Consider the following 25767-nt stretch of genomic DNA (forward strand, 5'->3'; position numbering starts at 1 on the left):
CTAAAAAAGGAAGATCACAAAGGATTACATACTAAAACTGGCAATTCAACAATGAATTTAATTTACGTAATCAAAACCTTTTTTAATTAATTAATGAAAAATTAATTAATGAAAAAAAGATAGTGGGTGCATATATTAAATATTAATCATTTGTGGGGACGCCATACCCTTAGATTACGACATACATGATGAGGTCGATGATGATGGTGAGCCACTTTATACTTTTTTCTCAAAATGCATTTCTTCTCTCGAGTCTCCGTCCAACAACAACTTCACCACACAAAGCATCAACGGCATCAATGCAGTTTGACACGTTAGGAAGAGCCATTGGAGCTAATGGGGATTGAATGCTGGATCAGCACAACGCTGCTTAGAGGCTGGGTGAGCTGCAAGCTTAACGGCTGGATTTGTGGGTGATTAAGCTGAAAGGCCCGCCTTAAGGGCTGGATTTGTGCTGAAAGCTTTCTGGGCGCTGGATTTGCAAACGATTAAGCCCAAAAGCTGTCCTTAACGGCCGGTTTTGTGGGTGATTAAGCTTTAACACCGGGCTTAAGGGATGGATTTGTGGATTATTAGGGGCCGCTCGATGCAAGGATGGATATGGGGTGTGATTAGCTGCTGAAAACCTTGATTTCTATGCGGGGCGGCCATGGTGGTGGAGGCCCTTGTGTTTGGAGTGCCGGTGGTGGTGGTGATGCTAGGGGTGCCCATCTGGCACAGCATTGGAGAGTGCAGAAAGGGTCACGCTGTGCAGCTCCGCCTGCTACGATGGTGGCTCATATGTGGGCTTATTGTTTTCGTCTCCATGCTCTCTGGCCTCGCCTTTGGAGTCGCTGGATTCGTTCTCTCCAACCTCTCTGCTCTTCCCTCTCCTTCCAAGGCCTCCCAAATCTCTACTGACTGCAGAATTCTATCCTCAGGTAAAAAAATATATTGAATTTTTAAAAATAACAATTTTTGATGTGCATGTGCTAATGCATCCTGGAGAAGTTCCACTTTGCAGGAAACCCAATGTTCAATTTACCAAGGCACATACCTTGATTTAGAATTTATCATTTTGTATAAAATAATTGAAATTGCAAAAAAGAGAGAGAGAAAAAACCAAGCTTTGGTTTTGTTTTATATTTTTTAAAAGTTCGGAACTTGCATTACTATCATTATCTTCAATATAATCTGATTATGTCATAGAAGTCACAAACGAAGGCTTCTTCCTAGTCAATCAATACGGTCTAAGTTGCAGTGGCTGTACACCTATGGGAACACTTGCCAGAGAGGACTGGAAGGCTCAGCGGACTCTTATCGAGGTAGTTTGGTTCCATGGCTTCCATGGTTTCGAGGAGATGCGAGCTATGGCATTTTCAAGAATGACTCTATGGAGAGAGCTTGCCAAGCATTCTCACATAGAGGCCTACAAATAAGGGAGGCTGGAGTGAGAAGCTCCAAGGACCTCCTGGTAGACAGCTAACAAGCTTCGTCCTTCACAGGGCCAACCTATGCAGCCAAGTGGACAAGCCACGCGAAATTCCTGGCTGAGGGCCCATTCAAGAGCATTGAGAGACAGAGGTTGCAAAGCGAAGACCAAGGGTATGCAGTCACAACATCTGGATCAACAAAGTACACCTCCACATCAGGGTTTTTCATCAACGCACAAAGGAGAGCAATAAGCATTCATTCATAGCATCAGATCATGCACATCATTTAGGCTCAGAGATGAGAGTTGTATCTTTGCCAACCATTGTGTGATTACTGATTCATTCACTAATATATAGTAGCAGTAAAGGGTCTCTCTCTTCTCCTTCTCTCTACTTCTGCTTCATCATTGTGCATGTGATTAGCATTTATCTCTATAGCTTAGGGTTAATCATCATTAATCACACTTTTGCATAGTTTAGCATGTTACATATAGGCCTCCTCTCTCCCCCAAATAGGGACGCGAGGCTTGTGGAACCACCAACAACTTTAGCAATTACCCTAAAGTGTGAATGGGGGAGTGTACGCAGCACTAGGTAACTTTTTAGAAACCTTACAGGGGCAACATGGAAATTGTAGGAGGGGTATGTTCCTTAAAAATAGTTGGTGTGATGGAGAATGCAAAGCATTTAGACAACTTTGGAACTTTGAGACTAAGTGTAAGGATCGCATATCCTTGTAGAAGGAGAATGGATGTTCCTTAAAAATAGTTGGTGTGATGGGGAATGCAAAGCATTTAGACAATGTTGAAACTTTGAGACCAAGTGTAAGGATTGCATATCCTTGTGGAAGGAGAATGGATGATTTGCCCTAAAAACGATAATGCTGGTTGTCGATGATCAGGGCTGAGACGTGCATTGCAGGCATCGTGAGCTGATGGCTAGAAGCGCCTAGAGGTGCTAAACTTGCCTCTTGAAGGATTTGAGCTAATGGTGCCTTGTAGAGGGAGCTCTGAGCTGATTTCCAACAAGGGCCAGTGAGAGATTAGTGAAAAAGCTTAAGAAGAAGATTAAGGTAATGAACTTGGCTCTGGTACCATGTTGTAATTATGTATTGGCATGCTATAGTGGGTAGTAATGAGGCTTATACATAATGATTAAGCATGACAACGATGCTAAGAGAAAGTAATTAACACTAATGAAATGAACAAGACTAATGACAAAAGATGATGAGCATAAGCAATGTTGTTCCTCCATTAATCAAATGCCTTAAATAGGCTCAAGTACATGGCTGTTTGGCAGGAGGAATCCACGAGTTCTTCAAGTGGCTTTAGAATCAATTCAAATCCCAAATTCGCTCCACAATCATCCCCTATATTCTAGGCAAAAAGTGGCTTTACTTCATGGTGAATTTAACTAGCATATTCTTTGTTTTTTTCACTAATAACCTTAGAACCCTTGAACGTTTGCTCACTCTTAATATTGATGGATAATTATTTGCTCTTTCCAATATACATATTGTATCAGCCATCTAGCACTGAGAAAATTGTTAGCGAGTTTCTTTTATTCAGTGTTTTCCATGACTCGGTACTCTCATGCATTTATTGTAATACTTTTTGATCTTATAGACCATTGGAGTCTTTTGAAGACGTGAATAGAACTTTCTTTCTCTCTCTATATACATGCACACTCGTCCACACATATTGGCACGCACATATGCATGTGTGTGGTTGATGGTATGTGTGTGGAGAGTTGGTTAATACTTAAAAAAACCTTAATGTTTGATTGTTTATGTAAGTTCAATATAGCAGGCTTGATTTTGACTGATCTCAGGGTGGTTATAGGTATCGATCTACGATCGGCCAAAATTTGTACACCTCGACTCTTATCAAATGCTCAAGACACTGTAATGAAGCGCTCCAAATTTCGTTGCTATTTTGAGTATTATTGGGCTTCGGTTTTCAAGGTAAGTTTTTCTGCTGTATGACACTAGGATGAGAAGAACTCTTGTAGTTGGCAAGTGTTGAGTTTGCTTTTCACGAGTTCTAGGTTCCTTTTGTGACTTCTTCTCCTTGTTCTCCTTTGTACTACATTTGTTCTCATAGATCCTTGAGGTCTGACGTTAATGTATCTCTCTCTCTCACACATACCGACGCCACACACTACCATCTACTTCACACATGACATGGCAGACATATATACTGGCAGAGTAGAGGATGGGCTCCTACTCATGGATCCCTTGGCACCTATGGATACCATTACAGCCCAGCTGGCATCACTCCTACACACGGCTGCATTACAGAGCTTCCCACATCGTGTCCACTCACGAGAGCCTGCGAGATCTGGGACTATGCCCCAGAACAGATGGTATGATGACGAGTGCAGAGCCCTATACTCACGGCTCCGCATACAGAGAGCCTTGGGAGCCATCATAGAGCAGGAGTCGAGGAGAGAGATGAGGAGACTTACTCGCCGCAAAAGGCGGGCTTTGCAGAGATACAGGAGCTAGAGATCTTTCATTTCTTCATGAGTAGAGATAGCCCTATCTCATGGCAGCATTTCAGAGAGCCCCGGACACCGACACCTATTGCAGACCCACAGACATGGCACACATATGCAGAGGGCCTATACCACGCCCCACAGTAGCCACCTATACCTCAGCCACAGGAGCCTCGACCTACCACAGCTAGCTTCTTTACCCACTAGATGGTAAAGGAAGCTATCCGCCGCCTACAGCATGGACGGGCCGTCGACCATATGGGCCTGCAGGGTGAGCATCTCATATATGCAGTAGATTCTTTGGCTCCTTTTCTTGCACACCTGTTTAACAGGGCACTAGCAGAGGGTTTGCCTGCGGAGTGGACGATGCACACCATTGTGCCGATTCACAAAACAGGGGATATGCTCGATTGGAGCAACTCCAGGACGGTTATGGTTGGCCACGTGTTGGCCAAACTCTATGGTGCAGTGTTGGAGCAAGCGCTTAGCTTATATGTTGAGCGAGCAGGTTTACTTTCATCAGGGTAGGCAGGCTTTAGGAGAGCTTTCTCTACCACTGACCATGTATTCACTTTGAGATGTATGATTGATCAGGCCAGAGTGAGGAAGAGAAAGCTCTATTGCTACTTTGTGGATTTCCGCAAGGCATTTGACACAGTACCACGAGAGAGGCTCTTTCAGCGCCTGCAGTCTCTTGGCATACCAGCAGATATGACATGGGGCATCTATGCATTATATGGGTAGGTTTTTAGGCGAGTCAGATGTCCAGGAGGTATGTTCGAGACTATTGCTAGCACCATTGGTGTGAAGCAAGGATGCCCACTTTCCCCCATGCTATTTGGGTTATACATTGATGAGGTGGCTGACTTCATTACATGGGGAGGCGGAGATGGAGTTGATTTAGCAGGTACCTCAGTACATATTATGCTTTATGCTGATGATATTGTATTAGTGTGTGAGTCTCCAAGAGGTCTACAGCAGCATCTACATGCACTCCATGATTTCTGCACACAGAGGGGTCTTACTGTGAACCTTGGGAAAACCAAGGTTATGGTCTTTCATACATTGAGACAGGGCAAGAGTCAGCTGACATTCACTCTCGCAGGACGCCAGGTGGAGGTGGTGATATCATACGTGTACCTAGGGGTTACCTTCTCTGCAGCAGCCACACGCTTCACCATGGGTTCACCAGCCAGAGCTAGATTGACACGGGGATATGCAGCATTGGCTATGCTAGAGAGACAGTGCCACCAGGCGCATTTTCAGGAGCCCTGGATGAAGGGGTGGCTATTTGACACATTAGTCACACCGGCACTGATGTATGGAGCAGCGGTATGGGCGCCAGGCCTTGCTACCCATTGGTGGACATAGATAGAGAGACCACAGGCCCTCATGATGGCACGCATGATACGCAGCAAACCGTCAGTACCTCATGACATTATCCGAGTAGAGTTTGCTGTGCCCCCTATGATGGTAGAGGCCATATTCCAGACTATATGCCTGCTAGACAGATTCAGAGAGATGCCACAGGACAGATTGTCATACAGAGCTTTTGAGGCATCTAGACAGCTGGCTGAGGCAGGAGACAGAGGATCATGTATGCACAGGTCACACATTGGTTCTCACAGCATGGCCTAGACATGGATCATCTACCACCATTCCAGTAAGACAGGGATGCACCACATATCTGTCTCTCATAGTGAGAGGAACAGAGTATTGAGACAGGACCTATGGCAGCTCTATACACGAGAGACATGGATATTGCCTACACAGCCTCTTCCATCGAAGATGCTATACTACAGAGATCACTTCATGAGTATCACTGATGATGGATTTATAGAGAGGCCTAGATACATGGAGGGCTTTTTACCACACAGCTCCCGAGTGGCTATTGGTCAGCTTAGAGTTTCATCACATTGATTGGAGATCGAGACTAGCAGAACAGCACGGATCCCCTGAGAGGAGAGGGTATGCAGATTGTGCAGAGAGGAGGTGGAGAGTGAGGAGCATTATGTATGTAGATGCAGAGCATATACAGCCATAAGAGAGAGATATCCCATTTTATTCAGAGAGCCACATTCCCTACGCTAGATCTTTGAGGCAGCAGACCAGCGCATATTGGGGAGATTCATTCTAGACATACAGCGTCACAGAGAGACATCATTACAGGCTTAAACAGCTCCAGAGGGGGGACGACAGACACAGATTACTACATTTTTTCAAAGATCCATTCCACTCCCAGCCCCTACACGGCAGGGAATTACTCTCCAGAGAGCAGAGACACTGAGAGCCCGCAGGAGACAGAGGACACCTGGCTTTCGGACACCACGCCTATACTAGAGAGAGATGACAGAGATCAGAGCTCAGTTTCACAGAGAGGGTGCGGAGTGATTGGCTCGCTTCAGAGCAGACCCAGGCATGTTCTTCAGGGAGCTGTGGACACCCCCTTCATTGATGTATACCATTTTATACCCCCAGTATGGTATAGGATGGAGCTAGCTAGGTTGCATATCATGATTGTATACTCCATGCATATAGCTTTGCATTCTCCTAGTAGTAGAGCTCCATCCCCTCCCCCACTCATTGTACTTATTGCACACCCAGATTCAGCTTTTTAGTTCAGTACTTTTTCATTTTGTTGGGATGACAGAGGATACCCCATGCAGGTACACCGATTTGTCTCATAGGCCAAGTTCGGTCTTTTGGAAGACGTTAATAAAATCTCTCTCTCTCTCTCTCTCTTCATTTTTCCAGAACATTGGCCAGGACTGCAATAGAGAGACATGTAATGAAGAGGAGATACAGGGACATTTGACAAGAGCATGACTCAAGAGACCCGCACCAGAACCCTATTACCAAAGGCCACCAACCAAGGATCTCTGGAACCACGGCCATTCAGAGGGAGATCACAAGTGACGTGTTCCTTATGTGTACAGAGGGATTAGCCCACAGCTTCTCAAAACATGACTCTCATGATTGTTTGTAACCCCATTGCCTTGAGAAAGAGTGAGATCACAGCCGGTGGGCCATAGTTGCATTCACTACTCGGTACTTAACCCCAGGCCTGATCATTACAATACATACTATCCCCGATCAGGATGTCATTACTTTTACAGTTTGCATACATTAGGCAGTTTACTGAACATCCTCAACCACTATGAACAGCCCTCCAATAGTGGCATATGTAGAAAATTTATTGAGGTGTAGCATGCGTAAGGTAATTTTCACATGGTCACCTCACCTCTTGTTTTCATTTCATTTTATCTATGTTATAATAGCTCTAGTGAACATGATAGATATCCTCCATTTTTTACAGATTGTATACATTCTGTACCACTTGTTGGAGTATGCACGCGGAAGCGTAGACAAAACAAAAGAGAGAGGGAGCAAAGGAGATAGAGAGCTTGTGGACAAGATCACCTTTTATAATAGCATGCAGCTTTACAATGGCAATAGCCAGCAGGAAAGTGTTGCACTTGTGCTTGGATTGGTTACATGAAGTGAATATGTGAGGCCCCTTTTATAGTGAATAACTGAACTGGCTGAGTACCTCTAGAAACAGGCTGACAGCCCATGACTTACTAAGAAAATAGGTAAAAGTCCATAAAATAGGCATTGCCCAAATTACACTGAGATGCACAATTTCTAACACCACTTAGGTCTCGTTGGCCATCCTAGCCTTTCGCGATGTTAATGAAGCTCTCTCTCTCACTATCTTTCCTCCCCGCCCCCCCCCCCCCCCCCCCCCCCCCCCCCGCGGCAGTAATGGTTGGTTAATTAGATTACGAAAATGTAATACAAAGCAAAGGTCGCACGACCAGCTATACAAACATGTACATTGAGGCCATTAGACCGCACACACTAAAAGGCCACATGAGGCATGCCCACTGTGCGAAGAGCATGTAACCAGGGGTCAGCTTGGCCCTGGTGATAACATGTGCATCCATCAAAGAAGAAACTTGCCAAAGCAATAGACCACGAACACGCTGGACATGACCTTTCACCCCTGATTGTGAATCAAAGATAAAAGCATTTCGCATGAGCCAATTATGCCAAAGACCCAACCATCGGATGGAAGCATTTCGCATGAGCCAATTATGCCAAAGACCCAACCATCGAAAAAAAACAAAGAAGACCTCATGTTGCTGATTGTCCCCCCCCCCCGGCTGATCATGTCCAAATACCCACTGTCTGGGTGACAAAGTGTGTCCAGTCACCATTTGCCACATTGAAGAGATGAACTCCCATATTTGGCGAGCCACTGGGCAAGAAATAAACCTATGCCGACTAGATTCTAGACAAGTCTGGCAGAAGAAACAGTTGCCATTTGAAAGTCTCCCATGCCGAAGGGTAGTGGCGAAAGGCAGGCCCCCAACCATGACTCGCCAAATAAACACTTTGCCTTGAAAAGGAAGCTTGGAATGCCAACCACATAATAGGATGCGCTTCCACCAAGTTGCCGTTTTCTTAACATTCCATACTTTATTAGCTTTTTCTGCAAGCCATCTCTTCTCTTGGACCAAAAGATGATACACAACATTAGTGGAAGCCTTCAACAGCTTGGTGTTGCGACCCAACACCCAATCATCCCATGCATGAGAAGAATCCATCCTAGGAAGGCATCCTAGAGACTGCACTTGTTGCTTGCAACTGCAACCAAATACACTTGTAACCTCGGGGCACATGAAATATACGACGAGCACGACGGAATGATAACATTCGCAACCGCTCGGGCAACAAAGTATCAGACATCCTCACAACACCCAGTCTCGCTATATGATTGAATGGTGCTTCACACTCGCGTTGAATCGCCAACGGAAGGGGGGGTTCGGTTCACACTAGCGCACACCTTTTTTTTTTATTAGAGACCCAAGTGCCAATTTTATTTATTTTTTTAATGGTGTAAAGGTGACGGTGGCCTGGATCACGTAGCCGATCGGAGGAAGGGTGCGCCACTTCGAAAAGGCGCCGCCAGCTACTATGCGAAGAGGGGGAGGGCGGTCGATATTTGGCGGCGAGGGGGCTCAGGGCCGGTAGCTGCACGAAGCAAGCTAGGGCATCCGGGACATGGCTCCATGTGCAAAACCCTGGCATCCCATACTACCAGGACACACCCCTCTAGTGTATGCATGGAGTGGTGTCATGGGCCTCGAGTCCAAGTTGAGGGGAGCTCCCTCAAACTGACTCCAAAAGTCACTTATATAGGCTTCTTATAAACTAGGAGCCATAAATAGCCCATGCCTCATGCTTACTAGTATCCTCCCCATAAGATGTCTAACCCCTAGTCCTAGGTCAACCGAACTTGAAGTTAGACGTGTTAACCTTGCTTTGGACTTGGGATGGATATTATTGTTTTAGGTCAGAGTACTTGCATGGAATGTGTTTTTAGCATGGTATTCTTCGGTCCTAACGATTTGATATGTATGTATAAGTCGGTGCGCACATCCTTTTTGATACTGGTAGCACTCAAAACTTCATTAATGCCAATTTTTGTGTAGAAATTGGGAGTGAAGACGCAATCGAGTGATCATGTGTATCATGTGAACGTAACGGCGGGACTTGGATAGATCTGGGACCGGTGTGTGTCTCTTGATATCTATTTAGAGGTATACATCCATGTAGATTGGAAGGGTAATGTTCTGTCCTTTGTAATGGAAGATGCTCTGGTATGTTTGAAGTGTGATTTTCGAGTCCCACCCTCTATTTTGTAACTCAGCAGGACTTCGTAATGTATATTTGTTATGACGCGTGTAAATGTGTTGGCACCCTTTCATCTAATGTGGATTGTAGTTTATAAGGATTAACTTACATGTTTGAGAGACACTAGTTTAGGAATCATCAGTGCACAGTTTTGTAGATGTTTTCTTTACAGAGTTAGGTTGTGGTCTTGTATATGGATTGTTTGAATCCCAAGGTCTTAGCATCTGAGGATGAGCCAACTTGGGGAGGATGAGATTGCTTGACAGTAGTCAGAGTATCTCAAGATTGGGAGAGATCACATGGTATATTTCCCTATGGGAGCTCCATTAGGACGTGAGTTGTCGGGTGTGTGGACATGTGTGAATAATTTCATTGTTATTCTAATGGTTTACTTGTAGGGTGGACCATGAGATGGGGTGGAGGTGTAGTGCACCAACACTTAGTTAGGAAAGGAATCATCACAATGGCTTGGATTTAAAAGTCTCAAGGAAATTTTATATGATGTGTATCCTAGTGGTATGGGACGCTTGGATCTGTAGCATGTAGAGGTTTTGGGTGTGTGTATATTTTCTAACCTTGCTATTTCCTATCCTTACGGGGATTAGTTACCCTATGGTAGACATAGTTGTGTAGGACTTGACAAGAAAATTGGAAGGGTAATTTGGATGGGGTTGCTAGGATTGGGTGGGTGAATCTTTACCCAGTTTTGTGCTGACTTCTATGATGCCTTGAGAGGGCTATGTCGGGCTGATGGGCATTTCATTCGGTATTGGTTGTAGGTCGAGGCGGGGAGCTCCATTGATTTTGACTAGGACTCAGGGATCATTTCATTGTTAGGGTGGAAGGTAGTCAGTATTATATTTGGAACCGGTTATTGTTCCATGATGATTTAGTCTGTGTGCCGGATTGTGGTGAGATTAGGAGAGAGAGCTCTTATAATTGTCAACAAGAGGTCATCTGGAGGCTCGACAGATTTGTGTTTTTTTGATCATCCTCAGTCCGATGGGCAGATGGAGAGGGCGGGATCAGGTTTTGGAGGTTATACTTTGTGCATACGGCTCCAGCCTCCAGGCGACCATTTTAGTGGGAGAGATACATCTCTATGGTCGAGTTTGCCTATGATACTATGGTTTTGGAAATAGCTAGAATATGTTTGGTAGGAGTTGGGTTAATACCCAGATTCCCTTAGACTTTGATAACTCGAAGGAGATAGAGTTGTGGTGCATGATAGTTAGGAGTCTTTGAGAAGGAGGTATGATATCCCCTAGGTACGAGGATTTACCAGATCTCGAAAAGGATGGTATTTTGTTGCATCTAGCAGATATTTGTCTCAACGATTTTAGCTTTCCTATTCCATGAGGAGTTGGAAGAGTGAAGGATGGTTTATGTTCTTCAAGGACCTGAGAAGGTTTTGTTTTTTTGTCGTGTTCCCGCGGTCACATGTTGAAGGAACATAAGCTTTAGTTGAGTCGGTTCCTTGATATGTGGCTGTGTGGATTTGATAGACACATCTAAACTTGATCTCGGAGACAGTTGATGTAGGTAGCTTGATTCTCCTTCATATTTATTTCCAAGAGTGGAAATGTCCTAAGTGGGAGGAATGTTATATACCTAGCACTAACCCTTGGGGTTAGGAACAAATCTAGCAAGGTAAATGGAGCATGGGAATAGGGAAAGCAAGTGGATTCATCTGGCTAGGGTTCAGATTTTATAAATCCAAGGTTATTGGCTATTTATGTTTGGACTATTATTTATAGCAGCAATAAGCACTATACAAGTGAGTCCTGGGTTATTATTGATTCATTGTGGTCTAGACCTAGACCAAGAGGCTAACTCTTGCCATGGATGTGGCAGATCACGGGTAGTCTTGCCAAGGGCCCTTGTGGCAGGTGCTGGTGGTATGGATGCCAGGGATGAGTGGCATGGACTTTGGGACAGCACTGGCATGCAGCCCAAGATGATGCAGAGAATGATTCCCCCACTAATGGGGGTTAGTGAGTCTCGCAATCATGTTTTAGGGTCACTATTTAATGTGACAATTCGTGCATCATGGCAGCCAGGTCAAGACAACAAGTTAGAAATTTGTGCCTAAAGGTAGCATTTAATATTCAGCAAAAGATGTCAAAAGCACCATTCAAAATTGGATAGTAGATGCATGCCAAAACTTAAGAAAAGACAGCTCAACATGTGCCCAAGGATGGATAGCAAGACCAAGCCACATGATGCCCATAGTTTGCTGACTCAATGGAAGAGGACATGAAAGTGAAAAATCTGCATTGGATATCTAAAATCCAATGGTAACAAGATACTCCCCAATCTTGTTTGACCATGCTCTGGAGTTCTACTAAAGTTGTACTCTTGAGTCTTAATGCAAGTGTGCTGATATTTATTCTTTCACTATCACACAGACACATTCCTCATATCTTTGTATAAAATGAATCCACATTTTTTCAGCTGTCATAAGCTATCTCATATGCTGACCGCTTTGTTGAGCAGGTAGAATTCAAACCTTACTTATCGGAAATGCCAGTTCAAGCAGCAGCGGAGGTCCCTCGAGAAGCACTACCAGCTCATTGTAGGCCGGGTTTTGGTCCTGTATGGACCTTGAAGGAAAAGTACCAGGTGTGGATCAGTAAGCAATCGTCTCATTCAGGCATAGATAGTGGTTGCAAATAATGGGATTGCAGTAGGTGATAGAAATGTAAGCATGCTGAGGACGTCTTTTTTTGCAGGTTAACGAAACATATCCATGTAAATACACTCCCGGAAGCTTGGAAATGGTAGACATTGTGGAGGACTTATTAGCACATTGTAAATCAGAAAAAGTCACACTTTTAAAGCTGATCAAGCAGGCTTTGATTGTGTAAGTATTGTGAACATAAAAAAATATGATAATGAAACTTTACTTACGAGTAATGTATTATATCAACAGAAATATAATGTGATATACTTCACTAATTTTATGGTATATATTATTTATAACTTCTACTCAATTTTTTTACTATGTTCTTATAATCATATACAAGGACGAGAGAAAAAATGAGGAGAGAGAAACAGGACCACACGAAAAGGAAGAGAGAAAAAAAGAGAGGAGGAAGAAATCTGTGAATTAGGGTTATGAAGAGAGAGAAAGAGACACAGGGAGCAACAAAGAGAGAGAAAGAGGGTAACGATGAGACAGAGAAAACAAAGAGGAAAAGATAGATAAATAGAGAGAGAAAGAAAGAAAGAAGAAAGATATATTAAGCGTCTACTAAAGACCCAATGGGCCTGTGAGACCAAAGCGATACAATAATGTCCATGGCATATCTCATCATGGAATGGAAAATAAAACAGAAAGAAAACATAAACATAGCTATCTCATTGGGGTGATACAAAACTGTCCATGGAATACTAAGAACATAGAAACATGAGAGAGAGAGAGAGAGAGAGAGAGAGAGAGAGAGAGAGATGCAAAGAGGATGCAAAGAGAGATACAAGAAGAGGGTTGCCAAGAGAGAGAAAGAGACGACAGATGGCTGTGAAGAGAGAGAAAGAGGCGACTACAGGTTACGGGGTGCCCCCCTCCTCTCTTTTCGTGACCTGTGCTCTCTCTTCGCAGCTGCAACCTTCTCTCTCCTTTTGCTTCATAGGCTACTCAGTTTTTAGTAGGGTTTAAGTCGGTCTTTCATTCCTCTATGTTAGAGATATTAATGTTTATCCTCACTCTGTTTTGTAATGTGTTAAGTTAGCTCATGTTTTGTAAGGCCCCCATTTTAAGGAGAAGCCATGATTGAGCAACTTGACACATAGGGTGGCCTTAGTGGCTAGATGGTATTGGTAGATGTGGAACAGTGTGTGCTCTACCTCCCCGTCATGTTAGTCCCCGCTAGATAGGCTATAGGTAGGTGTGGACTGTAAGCCGGAAAAAGGGACACACTAGGGTAGGTAGAATTTACTCTTGGTTGTGTCATGACATTGCGGGCCCCAAGATGAGTTGGGATGGCCCCAAGATGAGTTGTGTAGTGGTCTCTAGTAGTTCTCTATGGGCAAGTCTACAATGTGGACGGTTGCACCGACTTTGACTGTAGGCCTACATGGTCTAGTTATCGCCGCTTTATGTCTCAAGGCCTATATAGATGGACTATGAGGCCCGTCTTCTCTCTACACAGTTCATCAGTCATAATTGTGTGTTTACTGTAATTCCGAGTGGGTAGGGGTTTCACAAAACACTAGACCATTAATGCAATTATACACTTAAATTGGCCACAACCTTAAACATATGCCACGTAATTCCACGAAATTGTAAAAGAGAGATACATAACATCATGGCATCATACATAGCATTTGACAATATCATCATCATACTTTGAAATCACTGAAATAACAATATGAAAACCTGCACAAAACACAGCACTAGGGGTTGAAGTTTGCGCACCCCCCCCCCTCTCTTCCCCGAGGTATCTTTATTACCAACAGAGTGTTCCAGTACAAGAGAACGGGTGCTAGAGAGTAAACACTCTTCAAACTGGCACTAGATACATCCAGAATAAGATGAAAACAAATCAAACAATTGCTTGGGTCCTCAAACTCAAGCTTCCAAGAGTTCCTCGGGCACAGCCACACTAGAGTACGTGATCACACCCTCTAGTAGTGGTGCTGTCCCGCATAACCAGCCATGAAAAGCTTGGCTCTGGCCACTCGAAGGTTCCACCCTTAGAGCCACAGGCTTCACGTAGGTTTAGAGACTGTTTGCCTGCAAATCTGTTGTGAAGAAATTTGCTGAATTGGACTGAACAGCTCTGTTTTGAGCCCACAAACATGCTATACAGGTCACCTCAAGAGATGAGATGGGTGCCCTGTTGTTTGCCTTGAACCCCGAGCCTTCCGAGCATCAAAGTTCAGCCCAGAAACCTGCTGTACAGCAGTCTACCAGCCCTGTAGAGAAGCCAGAAGGGGTCGCCTACTTCAAGGGAGAGAGAGAAGAATCGCTTTTGCCTGTAGAAGCTGTAGAGGCAAGCGACCAGCTATAAATCCGCCCTATCAGTAGTCGACCAGCTCTCCCAAGCAGTGGTATCAGAGCTTCGGTTCTAGTCTATGGTAAGTCCCCTTGTTGAGGATAGCAGATAGAGTGTTCTGGGCACAGAAGATTACTGTGTTGGCAGAAATTATTTGATCTGCAATCATGGCTGATCATTTGAGTGATGATGAGCATGTGATGAATACACCTGATAGACAGATGCAGAAGAGGTCCCCTGGGATGTACAAAACACCCCACTTGCCGCACCACTTGGATGTATTGTCTGAGTTGGAGACTCTGAGATGCCAGGTTAGGTGATGTCATGATGAGATTGCAACATTGAGAGCCGTACAAGAAGATCCCGATGTACAGAGGGTTTTGCAGTCTAAGAGAAAGAGTAATACAGATGGTGAGGTCTTGGAGGCCATGGCTGCCCAGTTGGGATATCCGAATCCCAAGGAATTGGCCACATCTTACTTGCAGGAAAAAGGAGAGATGAAGAAGGATGTGTCTCATCATGCCACTCATACAAACTCTAAGGAGTCTGATGATGCTTTCTCTTGTTCTTGTCATGCCTCTTGGAAACGGGAACACTCCAAGCATGAAGGCTCTTCTCATTCCCGAAGTAAGGGAGATAGATCTGTTTCTCCTGACAGGTTACGTAGCAAGAAGACGACTCGAGAATTTAAATCAGGAGATAAGGACATAAAATTTGAAAATTTCCATGGAAAGATGGATACTATAGAGGCTCTTTCTTTTGTCAGGAAATTTGAGATAGCCTTTTGTGTTGGAGACTTCACAGAACATGTGGGCATGCACTTGAAAAGTTGAAAGATACGGCTAGTGATTGGTTGATGGCATTGTAGCTCTCTCTTGGACTGACTTTAAGAGGCAGTTTTATGCACAGTTTTTGCCACCAAGCTTTGCTAAGAATGTGAAGAAGGAATGGGATTGGCTTAAGCTGCAAGAGGGAGAGTCTGTGCAGACCTATGTTGGCAAATTTTGGAAGGTGCTGCTGAAGGTAACCCCCTTCATGTCTCTTGATGAAGAAGAGAAGAAAAGAAAGTTTGAAGCTGGCTTGCACTTTGTAATACAGGACAGCCTAGAGGTGTACGTGAATCAGACTCTTCAAAAGCTCATTCATTCGGTTACTGTGGCAGAACGGTTGCATGTTTTGCCCAAAAACAGGCCATTTTCAGACCCATATAAAGGCAAGAAGAGGGCTGTTTATGACCAGAAAAAGGAGGGACAGCCCCATAAAAGTGACTAGAAAGGTTCTTTAGATAGAAAGGCTCGTTTAAGAAGCCGGGGAGTAAATTCTTTGATCATGGGCTGTCCAAAAAGCAGAGGCTGGAGTATGTATGGGATGGGAAATGTTTTGGATGCGGCAGCAAGGACCACTTGTATCTTAAGTGTCCAAAGAATCCCAAGAATACAGGGGACAAAGCAGAGAAGCCTAATGTGAATGTGATTCCCGATGTCCAGGGAAATACGAGGCAGCCTGCTGAGAGCTGAACCATATGCAAGGTGTCATGGCCTTGTGAAAATGGAGCAGGACAAGTGTGGGCATGGTGGTTGCAGGGTCAGAATATTTTATGATTCACATGGGGGGTGCCCGGACAGTGTTTAAGATGTGTGGACATTCCTAGGTGTGAAGGGGGAAACTAAAAACATTAAGTTTTAATGTTTATTGAAGTTTGCCCCTAGGCCTTAGTGGCCCTAGGAACTTATTAAAGTTGGGGCCCTAGGGATTAAAGTGGGGAGGAGTTTTCTCTCTCTTCTCTCTCTCTCTTCCCTTTTTGGGGAGTCGTGTAGCAAAAGTGGAGAAGCCCTCATGCGCTTGAAGGCTAGCGTGGAAAAGCTCAAGAGAAAGGAGGAGGCGATTGATTTGCTGAGTGCTGTAGCTGTTTTTCTGAGTAGAATCAGCCGTACAGCACTGTGCGGCCAGAACTGGGCTCTCTCTCTCTCTCTCTCTTGCTCCTCTGTTGCTGGCGGCGCACAGAACTGCTGCTGGTTTGGCTGCGCAGAAGCCCTGTACAGGCTGTACAGTTTGTTTTTCAGCAAGTACACCTTGTACAGCTGCCGTACAGTGTACGGGCAGCAGGGTACAGAAAGTACAGTTGCTGCAGAGGTGCTAACAGGTGCTGGACAGGTGCTGGACAGGCCTGTTTTCTCAAATTCAGGCAGGTACAGAAGTGGACAGCAGGCTGTTTATGCAAGTACAACGCCGGGCACGTATCCCGAGGCGGTACAGACGGGTACAGTGCTGATTTTCAGATCTGTATTTTCAAGGACAGCATAGGAGTGAGCATCAGGAGGAGGATACAGGCAAGTGCAAGCACACGTGTGAAGCCGGATTGAGGATTCAAGTGCCTGCAGGCACAGATTGGTGCTGTTGCTTCCTCCAGTGTTGTTTCACGAGCTGAACTTGGTAAGCTCTGTTTCTGTTCATCCATCTCTCTTTCTATTGCTTGATGTCTGCTGCAGGTATGTGTTATCTGGCTCCTTGTGAGAGGAGGGGTACGGCAGATTGACAAGGGATTAAGACAGAGATTGAACAGCATATGTATGTTTGAGCTGAGAAGATGTATCATGCTCTTGAGTTATGCCAGATGTATGCCCATGGCTGGCCTGCTTTGTGAACTTGGCTGATCAGAGGGAGGCACAGTGTGTTACTTGAGGACACAGATCTGTGTGCATAGATCCTCTGTGCTGAGAAGGAATTGTGGGCCGTCAGATTGGACTTACAGGTGTAAACTCTTGGCTGGTCTTTGTGTTGTACTCAGCCATACATATTATTTTAATTGAGTAAAGAAATACCGCAAGGGGCGCCAAGCTTTGGGGCCAACAGGTGTCGATGTGTTTTCAGATTTGGGCACTTTAGCTCCAATCTGTGTTTTGTTTCTCATCTAGACTACAAGTGGACGGGTGATTGCTCCTACCACACTCTGGTTTTCTATCAGAGGCCGGTTTCACAAGGTGTGGGGACAACTGAAGGATCAGCCTGCTCTTTTCCTTTTTGATGATGCATCCACAGATAACTTCATCTCTGAAGAGAAGGCTGCTATTGGGTTAAATGTATCAAATTATGGTATGTATCAAATGTATCAAATTATGGTATGCAAATGAATGCTGATGCCGCTTTTGCTGGTAAAGGGGTCGATGTAACTCCTATCATTGGGAAACTTCGCATTTATATCCAGGGCTATCTAGATCATGAGAGCTTTTTGGTTGCTCCACTCATGGGATGTGATGTATCGTTGGGCATGCCTTGGCATGCTCATATGGAGCCGAAGAAGGACTATAAGTCCATGAAAATTTCCTTTTTGCATAGAGGTAGGGAACTGGTCATAGATGCTTGTGCTTCAGGAAGCACCATACCTATTGTCAATCATGTATAAATTCGCAAAGTAATGAAAAAGTCTTGTTGTTCTTACTTGGTTTTTGTTAGAGATGAAGTTGAACATGCTCAAACTAATGTAAATGTGGATCATTTGACGCATGAAAGATTAAAGTTTTTTGCATGTTTTTAGTGATTGCTTTCGTGATGTATTGCTGGGAATGCCTTGGTATGCTCGTATGGAGCCGAAGAAGGACTATAAGTCCAAGAAAATTTCCTTTTTGCATAGAGGTAGGGAAGTGGTCATAGATGCTTGTGCTTCAGGAAGCACCATACCTATTGTCAATCATGTACAAATTCGCAAAGTAATGAAAAAGTCTTGTTGTTCTTACTTGGTTTTTGTTAGAGGATGAAGTTGAACATGCTCAAAATAATTTAAATGTGGATCATTTGACGCATGAAAGATTAAAGTTTTTTGCATGTTTTTAGTGATTGCTTTCGTGATGCTTTGCCTGGTGAGTTACCATGAGAGAGACCCGAAGATCATTGCATTGATCTAATCCCAGGTAGTTCTTCTCCTAATAGGCCACCTTATCATGTGAGTGCCAGTCAGCCAGAGGACATTATGATGTAAGTTAATGACTTGCTTGAGAAAGGGCTAGTGCGCCCTAGCTCTTCTCCCTATTGTTCACCTCTTCTATTGGTACAGAATGGTTCGTACGGCATGTTTGGATTATCGTGCCTTGAATAAAATCACGATTAAGAACATGTTTCCTATTCCACGCATAGATGATATTTTGGACAAACTGGGAGGAGCTGCTTGTTTTAGCCGCATTGATCTCAAAAGTGGCTATCATCAGATCAGAGTGGCATCTCAGGATGTTCATAAGACGGCTTTCCGAACTACTTTTGGACTATATGCATTTTAAGTTGTGCCTTTTGGCCTTACTAATGCTCTCGCCACTTTTAATCGAATGATGGACCACATATTTAGGAAACACCGGAAGTTTACTGGCACATTCTTTGATGACATCATTGTCTTCTCAAAGAATGAGGACGAGCATAGAGAACACTTGGCGACAGTTTTTGATGAAGAGCTTAGACAACATAAGCTCTACATAAATGGTAAGAAGAGTGAATTCTTCTTATCTGAGATTCATTATCTTGGTCATATTGTACCCAAGAATGGGGTACGCATGGATCCAAGCAAAATACAAGCTATTCAGGATTGGCCGGTGAAACCGGCCTCTGGTAGAAACCAAAGTGCGGTAGACTAGCAGTCACCCAATCCAATTGTAGTCCAGCCAATAAACAAATAATCAGGAGCTAGAGTGCTCCAACACAAGAAAGAGAACGACACCTGTTGGTCCCAAAGCTTGGCACCCCTTTCGGTATTTCTTTATTCAATTTCAATGGAAAAGTTTTAAATGATTACAGCATGGCCATTCATGGCTCGTATGTCTGCAAGTCCAATCTGCCAATCCTCAGGACCTCTTAGCAGGTTACACAGCTTTGTGTCCCAAGAACACCGCACTGTTATCTCCTCTAATCTGCTAAGTCAATACATCCATGAGGCCTTAAATATGCATCTGACTGAACCATGCACATAGCCGCAAACTTAGCCATGAAAACTTGAATCTTCTGTAGTACAACAGCCAGCCAGGGAAGCACAACCCGCCCACAGCTTTCTTCCAAAAACAGGGGTGTAGCCAGATGCGCAGACCCCTGTAGCTGTATTTCCAGGCTTGAAATCAGGGCTGCCCACCAGCCTCCTCAAGGATGAAAAGCGCCTCAGCCTATTTCTATAGTCGACCAAGAGAAGAAGAAAACTCCACGCATGTAGCTCTTGCCCGACTGCCCTCCTTTCCCCAAAAGCAAGAGATAGAGAGAGAGAGAGGCATGTACTCCAAAAGTAGAGTAGTCCCCCCCATAAATAGCCTAGGGGCCACTTAAAGTTTTAAAACCTTCCTAGGGGCCACCCAAGGTTATAAAACCTTTTGAACTTTAATTCCTTGGTCCCCCTTCACACTTGGGTTGGTCCACACATGGGTCAATAAACCTTAGCCCCAAATATGAACCTTTAAATATTTATCCTGCTCACCGACCACCATGCTGACACTTATGCTGCACCAATTTCACAAGGTCATCACAGACGGACTTGAAGTCGGTTCACCAAGTCAGAAGTTTTCTTGGATTATGTGCATATTATAGGAGGTTTATTAGACACTTCTCTGAGATTGCCTCACCCTTGCATGATCTCACTAGGAAGAAAGTTGTCTTTAAGTGGAATGATGTAGAGAAGGAAGCTTTTCATAAGTTGAAAGCTTGTATCATATAAAGCCCGGTATTGATTATTCCGGATTTACATAAACCCTTCTTAGTTGAGTGTGATGCATGTGGAGACAACATTGGAGCTGTTTTGAATAAGGAAGGACACGCCATAGCTTTTGAGAGGAGGCGTCTTCAACATGCAGAGCGCCACTTTAGGTTTATGAAAAAGCTCTATTGGTAGTGATTCATGCCCTTACTGTATGGAAGCATTATCTTCTTGGGGCTGAATTTGTTGTCAAAACGGATCACCGAAGTTTGCGGTACTTTTTGACGCAATCTAAATTATCAGAGAAGCAGATGAGATGGGAAAATTTCTTCTCTATGTTTCATTTTCAGATTTTGCATACATCTGGTAAAAATAATGTAGTGGCAGATGCTCTTTTTGGAGGGCCACAGGTACATGTTGTCACTGTTGCCTATCATCATGGATTTGCTAAAAACGCAGCAAGGGAATGACGCCATATGGATCATCGTTGACAGGTTTAGCAAGCAGGCTCATTTCATTCATGTGCGAAAGAATATTAAGCCTGAGCACATATTGAGGATATTCTTGGCCCAGATTTTCAAGCATCATGGTATGCCTAAGACTATTGTGGGAGATCGGGATCCGAGAACCACAAGTCTGTTTTGGCGGGCTTTATTTGATAATATGGGCACAAAACTGAATTTTTCATCAGCTTATCATCCTCGGACGGATGGGCAGAGTGAAATTGCAAATTCAGCTGCACCTGATTTACTCAAATGCTATGTGGCTGAGTGGAAATCAGATTGGGAGAAGTACTTGCCTCTTGTGGAGTTTGCTTATAACAATACTGTACACACCTTGATTGGGAAAGCACCCTTTTGAGATTGTTTATGGTAGGGTGGTGCTTCCATCTATCCTTCGAACGAAGGATGAAATCTTTGCTGCGGATGAGTATGTTAGAGATCTGGACACAGCAGCCATACAAAGAACTTAGGAAAAGCATAAGAAAGCTGCAGATAAACATCGCAAACAAGTGGATTTCAAAGAGGGTGATTGGGTGCCTCTCAAGTTTGAGAAGGCAGCATGAATGACTTGTTTTGACTACTTGGACCCTCGTATTTCTGCTTGTGATTGTCCAAGGGCTCCGAGGACGCGTGGAAACCCTTTGGACATGTGTGTGCACACCTGTTTGGGACTGAGGCGGTGGTGTTATGTGTTTTGCAGGTGGTAAGTGACCCCAAACTCAATTTACAGCTTATATTTTATTATACTAAGGTTTATGAGTGTAGGTGTTCACATACACTTAAATTTGGGCGGACAAATTATAAAGTGATCACATACACTTAAATTTGGGTGGACAATTTTTAAAGTGTTCACATCAAGAGGACCAATTTTTAATAAAACTTGGCCATTACTCAAGGTGGGCATCCCATCAAGCCAAAAAAGATCCACAAGTTGCTATTCTGGAAGGGGAGGGCCAAAATCAACTAGAGACAGACGTTAGTTGGGTATGCAAAAAAACAGCTTGGGAGGGCTGGTTGACTACTGACAGGGCTAATTTATAGCTGGTTGCTTGCCTCCACAGCTCCTACAGGCAAAAACGATTCTTCTCTCTCTCTCTCTCCCTCGAAGCAAGTGACCCCTTCTGGCTTCTCTACAGGGCTGGTCGACTGCTGTACAGCAGGTTTTTGGGCTGAATTTTGATGCTTTGAAGGCTCGGAGTTCAAGGCAAACGACAGGGCACCCATCTCATCTCTTGGGGTGACCTGTACAGCATGTTTGTGGGCTGAAAATAGTGCTGTCCAGTCCAATTCAGCAAGGTTCTTCGCGACAGATTTGAAGGCAAACAGTCTCTAAACCTACGTGATGCATGTGGCTCTAAGGGTGGAACCTTAGGGTGGCCAGAGCCAAGGTTTTAATGGCTGTTTATTCAGGACAACACCACTGCTAGAGGTTGTGATCACGTACTATAGTGTGGCTGTGTGCCTGAGGAGCTCTTGGAAGCTTGAGTTTGCGGACTCAGTCAATTGTTTGATTTGTTTTCATCTTATTCTGGATGTATCTGGTGCCAGTGTGAAGAGTGTTTACTCTCTGGCACCCGTTCTCTTGTACTGGAACACGCTGTTGGTAATAAAGAAACCTCAGGGGGAGGTTGGCCCAACTTCAGCCCCTAGTGCTGTGTTTTCTGCAAGTTTTCATATTGTTGTTTCAGTGATTTCAAAGTATGATGATGATATTGTCAGATGCTATGTATGATGCCATGATGTTACGTATGGGATAAGGTTTTCTGTGCACATGCTTCCGTGTTTGTGACACAATCCTCAAATCAAGTAGAGAGCTTGATTTAAGGTTTCTTCGTGATGGAAGCCTTCAAAACAGACCCCAACAGTTGGTATACTTCCTGGGCAGCCTTGCAAAGAGAGAGAGTAGCCAATATTAGGGTAGCTTGTAGAGGTGGGCAAGAGCCTTAACCATGGAGTGGAGAACCACCAAGAATAGAGAAGAGTTGCCAAACACAAACTTGCCAACACAAACTTGCCCCAAATGTGTCGACACCTCATAATGCTAGTTGTCAAAGTAATGCATACACACTTGCCCCAAAATGTGTGTCCACACCACCAGAAAGCACATGTCAATTGCATACACACACACACACACACACTTGCCCCGATAGTGTGTAAAATATCCAGTGTCCACCCTCGTGTAATTTGTTTCACATCACATAAAGATTGGGGTGTCCAACTTTTAGTATTTATGAAACCTTTTAAATACGAGATGCCCATTTTATAACTTATCCACTCACACCATAAGGTGTCAGAATATGCAGCGGAGATGATGACCAAATCTGGGAACACGAGAGCAAAAACGCAGGCAGAAAAACAGCACAAAAGAGAGAGAGAGATGTAGGCGTGTAACTCTGTTCTATATACACAAGAAGATCCCGAGGAATGATACAAATGAGGTATGGGGGCTGGGGTCCTATATATACCTCCCATAGAGGGCAGTCGGCCGGCAAAAGGAATGCCCACGACTGATGAAAAGACCCACGACTGCATAAATGCAGTCGGCCAGCAAAACAGGTGCCCACGACTGATCAAATCCAGTCGGCCAGTAGCCCTGAAGCCCACGACTGATGTAGATCCAGTCGGCCAGCAATAGGGTGCTCCTGGCATCACCTGGCAGCCCTCCCAAGCCTCAGAAAAAATGGGAAAAATAGGGGGAAAATGCGGAGAGTGGGGAAAAATGGGAAAACACCTCATAAGGGCGGGCACACCCACAACAAAGGCCCTGGTGTATAAATCTAGACAGGAGATGACTTCTAACACCCCCTCTCAGCTCCTGGCTGTGTGACCAACCACTGGGAGCTGGGGTGCCGCCTGAGCAAATCCTGAGAGCGACTTCGTGAAGAGGTCCACCGTACTGTCCTCCGTCGAACAGAACTCCAGCAAGATGTCATCAGCAACGATCTGTTCACGAACAAAGTGCCTTTGGATGACCAAGGGTTCCTCCAGTGGAAGTCCAAACCTGCCATGCAACCTCCTCCTGCTCCGTAAAACTGCTCCTGGGCCATAAGTAGATCCCCTCGTGTCTGAATCTCCTCCCCAAACTGAGTCACTCCATCCGCGGAGTCGGACTCCATCCAACAATCCCCCTCCTGTGTACAAGAGTCCATGATCATTCGCATGCTGCAGAAACCACAGGAAACGCAATCCTGCCTCCCAAAGAGACATCTGCAACCAAGAGCTCAACTGCCTTATCAGGAAGCTCCCGTCCAATTTGGTGTCCATCAACCAGATCAATGAACCATACAGCTTCTGAGTCATAGAGACATCACACTGCTCACAAGGATCAACACTTGTTACGGTGCACAAGCAAGTCCTGGAAACCTTCTGAAGACCACGCAAGGCCTTCTGGAACCTGTCAACCATCCCTTCTGAATCCGGAACCACAAAGCGTGGAGAAACCACCTCCTTCTGCAAGTAATCACCTGTCACCTGCCTGGCTTTCCGAAAGGTCCCCGTGGAAAGAACATCCTCAACTACTGGAAGTTCTATGTCCCGAACACTACGAGACATCAGAGCATAAGTGACCTGTTCAGCTTCCTCTGACTCACGAACACAAGAACTACCAACCTCAGTACTGGAAAGTTCTTGCCAACTGCTGCCATCTACTGGTAAGCTATCCACTATCTGGTCCCGAAAAGCCCGCACCTGCAGCGTATCCACACCTGAGTAGCTATTACCACACTGCCACTCATCACAATCTTGAGGACCTGGGAGAGAGAGTGTTGAAAGCCTGTAGACTCCATTCTCCACTCCACCTTCCCAAACCACTTGGCCTGTTGCTTTGTCCCGGAGAGCAACAAAATGCTCATCAAACTCCACCCGTACGCCAGTCTTGCAAACCTGATGCACTGACAACAGATGAAAACCAAGTGCCGGAACATACAACACCTGGGAGGAATGCTTCCCCCCTCTGCCATCGGGAACTATCTCCATCCTGCCCTCACTGTGAACTGGGATAGTGGACGTATCCCCAGTAAGAATATGACCAGAAAGCCTGCAGAGATCCTGTAAACCGGAACGGGAAGGAGTCATGTGCCTGGAAGCACCACTATCGAGAATCCACTCCCGAGTATCCGTTGCGGAGAGTCCTCCAATCTCCTCCCTGCCTGAAGAAAATGAAGCATCGGTGTCCATCACCTCCAGGTGCACAAAAGCCGGAGTCTTCATGATTGCTGAGGAGTCTTCACCCTTCTCAGTCTTCCGCTTGGGACACTGCCTCCAGTAGTGGCCTTTCTCGCCACAATCATTACAGGTCCTCCCTGCCTTCAGTTTCTCGCGGTCAGCGTCGGACTTCTTCTCAGAAGACTTCTCCGATGAAGCCTTCCCTTTGCCCGAGTTACGGCCTTTCAACCGTTGGCCAGTTAAGGCCTCCGAACCTCCACCCTGAGGAGGGTTCGTGAATCGTTCCTCTTGGTCCAGGACCATGAGCACAAGCTCCTCCCATGTGATGGTGCTGAGCCTGCCACTGGTAATCAATGACGAGTAGAATGCTGAGTACGAAGAGGGCAAATGTGACAGCAACGTTATGGCCATGTCCTCTGACGATATCTCTTTCCCAGCCTGAAGAACTTCCTGCTGAAGAGCCTGCAGCTTGTTAATATGCTCCCGCATCGTCGACGACTTTGCAGGGCTCATAACCCGCATCTGTACTTTCAAGGAAATCCTCTTCATGGGCGATACCTTGTTGTAAAGTGAGGCCAAATGCTGCCATATACCTCTGGCCAGCGTCATATGCTTTACATGATTAATTACCTGTGGTGTGCAATTGAGGAAAATAAATGAACGGACCCTGGCGTTGACGCGATCCCACATCTGCGTCTGGGCCTCCCGGTCCTTTCGGGTTGACTGTAACTCCCCTTCCTCTACTTCCGGCCGTGGAACACCAACAACGACGAAATCGGCGAGGTCGTAAGACTCCAGAACGGATTCCATCATCACCTTCCATATGCCGTAGTTGC

General features: G+C 45.0%; 1 protein-coding gene across 1 annotated transcript in view; it reads left to right on the forward strand.

Annotated features, from left to right (window-relative positions):
• The first annotated feature begins 215 nt into the window (after window positions 1-215).
• Window positions 216-25767, forward strand: part of LOC147603892 (exopolysaccharide production negative regulator) — a 28659-nt gene continuing 3107 nt past the window's right edge. The window contains exons 1-4 of the mRNA XM_086796211.1: window positions 216-920; window positions 3254-3375; window positions 12105-12230; window positions 12341-12471. Coding sequence (XP_086652337.1) covers window positions 650-920; window positions 3254-3375; window positions 12105-12230; window positions 12341-12471 — 650 coding nt within the window. The 5' untranslated portion in view covers window positions 216-649. The remainder of the gene's footprint in view (window positions 921-3253; window positions 3376-12104; window positions 12231-12340; window positions 12472-25767) is intronic.

Source organism: Cibotium barometz, chromosome 63 (assembly GCF_041138505.1).
Source record: "Cibotium barometz isolate CiBa-2024 chromosome 63, ASM4113850v1, whole genome shotgun sequence".
In the NCBI taxonomy this organism is placed as follows: Eukaryota; Viridiplantae; Streptophyta; class Polypodiopsida; order Cyatheales; family Cibotiaceae; genus Cibotium; species Cibotium barometz.